General features: G+C 58.3%; 1 protein-coding gene across 1 annotated transcript in view; it reads left to right on the forward strand.

Moving 5' to 3' along the window:
- LOC104530873 (zinc finger protein 777-like) overlaps positions 1-420 on the forward strand; it is a gene marked incomplete at its 3' end in the record, with an annotated part of 3,950 nt that extends 3,530 nt beyond the window's left edge. The window contains exon 4 of the mRNA XM_010175591.2: positions 166-420. Coding sequence (XP_010173893.1) covers positions 166-420 — 255 coding nt within the window. The remainder of the gene's footprint in view (positions 1-165) is intronic.
- Between the last annotated feature and the right edge of the window lie 1,614 nt (positions 421-2,034).

A 2,034-nucleotide genomic window follows, 5' to 3' on the forward strand; every position in this document is an offset into this window, starting at 1 on the left:
AGGGGCAGGAGTGTGTCAGGGCTGGTGGAAGGGCAGAGACCTCCCAAGGAAGGGAGAGCAGAAGTGACCGAGCAGAGACAGCAGTCAGAGCTGGGATTGTTCTGAGCTGTTTCTTTGTCCCGGCTCCTGGGAATGACGGTGGGTGGGAATCTCTCTTTGCTGCAGCTGGTATAAGGGTTGTGATCAAAACGGAGGAGCTCCTTCCAGAAGACAGCCCTGAAAACCCCGAGCTGCACGGGATGTCGGGGCAGTCGGAGGGGAGCTTCCAGAGTCCGGATGAGGAGGCAGCCTGCGAGAGCCCCTACGGCTCCGTCTCCCCTCCGAGGGACCTCCCAGGAACCAGCCTGGGTGACTCGTCTGAATACGTCGCTGACTTCAACGAGATCCAGAGAGTCATCGTTCACCACGGGAACTGCACAGGTGAGACCCTCAGCAGGTGGCATGGCAGGAGAGCTGGAGGCCCAGGAGGGCCTGTGGTGGCTCGAGCAAAGGTGGGGAGAGGGTTGGATGAAAGAGATGGGTTAAATCCTCCCAGAAGCAGAAGCAGAAGGAAGGTTTCTGGCTGCAGCAACCTCAAGAGCAGCTGTGGTGAGACCTCAGGCTGGGAGGAGGAAGCAGCACAGATGTGGTGGACATCAGAGCGTGGTCTCTGAAGGCACCTGACCTGCTCCAGAGTGGAGTGAGCAGTAGCTCTGTCCTCCACGGGTGGGAAAAGCTCTTGTTACACACAGAGAGCAAGGGAAGTCGTGTCCCAGGCAGTGTTTTATCAGAGCCCCAGTGAGCTCCTGCTGCCATAATCCCACCGTTGCAGAGGACAGGACGTTGCTGGAGGACTCTCGCCACGGTGTCAGTCATGTGGAGGAATGGTGTAAGCAGCTCAGATGCTTACACACCAGAGACTACTGGAGGAACCTCTGGGTTGTTGGCATGTCCACCAGCATGGGGGTCACTCAGGGCAGGTCCAGAGGAGGGTGGTCAGAGGTCTGTGGCCTGTGAGCTGCCAGGAGGGAAGGGTGATGTTATTTAGTGGAGAGGTGAGAAGATAGGCGCTTCATGTGTAGAAAGTCTGCCAGTTGGGTGGCAGGTATGGGCCAGGTCCTACAGGTGTGCTTTGAGGGTGGAGATGGGAAAGCAGGGAGATGGGGAAGCAGGGAGATGGGCTGTTGGGAATGGTGGGTTCCCTGTGTTCTGATGGCTTTGCAATGGTGTAACGCAAACCAGGAAAGGGAGTTGAGCTCTTGAGGTTCTCCTCAACTCTGCCTTGTGGATCCTGTGGTCTCCTCATGGTTTTCTAAAGGAAACCAGCCAAGCCACCAGTGGGCCTGGAGCTGATCCTCATCTGAGAGCCAACTTCTTGGCCAAGGCATGAGGCCCTGGCTGGTGGGGCTGAGCGGGAGCCCCGTGGGGTGCAGGTGCTGGTGGCCAGCGCACAAACAGGTCCACACAGGGGAAGTTCCTTGCTGTAAGGAGGTGAGGAGGAGGACCTGGGGATGAGGAATTTCCTCACTGGGAGAAAACCAGTGGCTTTGATAACATCCCGCTCCCGTCAGCTGCCTTTTTTAGGGAAAGCGTGGTGGCTCTTCCTAGAAAAGTACGTAGGCCTGGCTCAAAGTCCAGCGCAGGGTGACGTGTGAGGGATCCACCACGGCCCTTTCCTCAGGGCACGCTGGCTGCCTGTGTCCTCGATAAAACTGTCACCAAACAAAACCACTGGGTCACCTCCAGCATCGGTGACGCAAGGGGAGAGCTCGACGTGTGACCGTCCATCCCACCGCTGGTTGTCTCTGGGAAACATTCATCCCACTGCTGGTTGCCTCTGGGAAACATTCATCCCACCGCTGGTTGCCTCTCCCTGTGCCCTGTTTTGGGGAAGCTGAAGGAAGGGGACAGTCCCAGGCTGGGGGCATCATCTCGGGAGCGGAGCCGGAGCCCGGAGCTCGGCAGCCCCGCGCTGTGTTTCCGTCGAGCAGTGTGGTGCCGGCTCTGGGGAGTGGTGTTGTAACCCAACGAAGCGGCAGCAGATGGAGCTGCTCT

The sequence above is a fragment of the Antrostomus carolinensis genome, unplaced genomic scaffold (genome assembly GCF_000700745.2).
Source record: "Antrostomus carolinensis isolate BGI_N321 unplaced genomic scaffold, ASM70074v2 scaffold43079, whole genome shotgun sequence".
Taxonomy (NCBI): domain Eukaryota; kingdom Metazoa; phylum Chordata; class Aves; order Caprimulgiformes; family Caprimulgidae; genus Antrostomus; species Antrostomus carolinensis.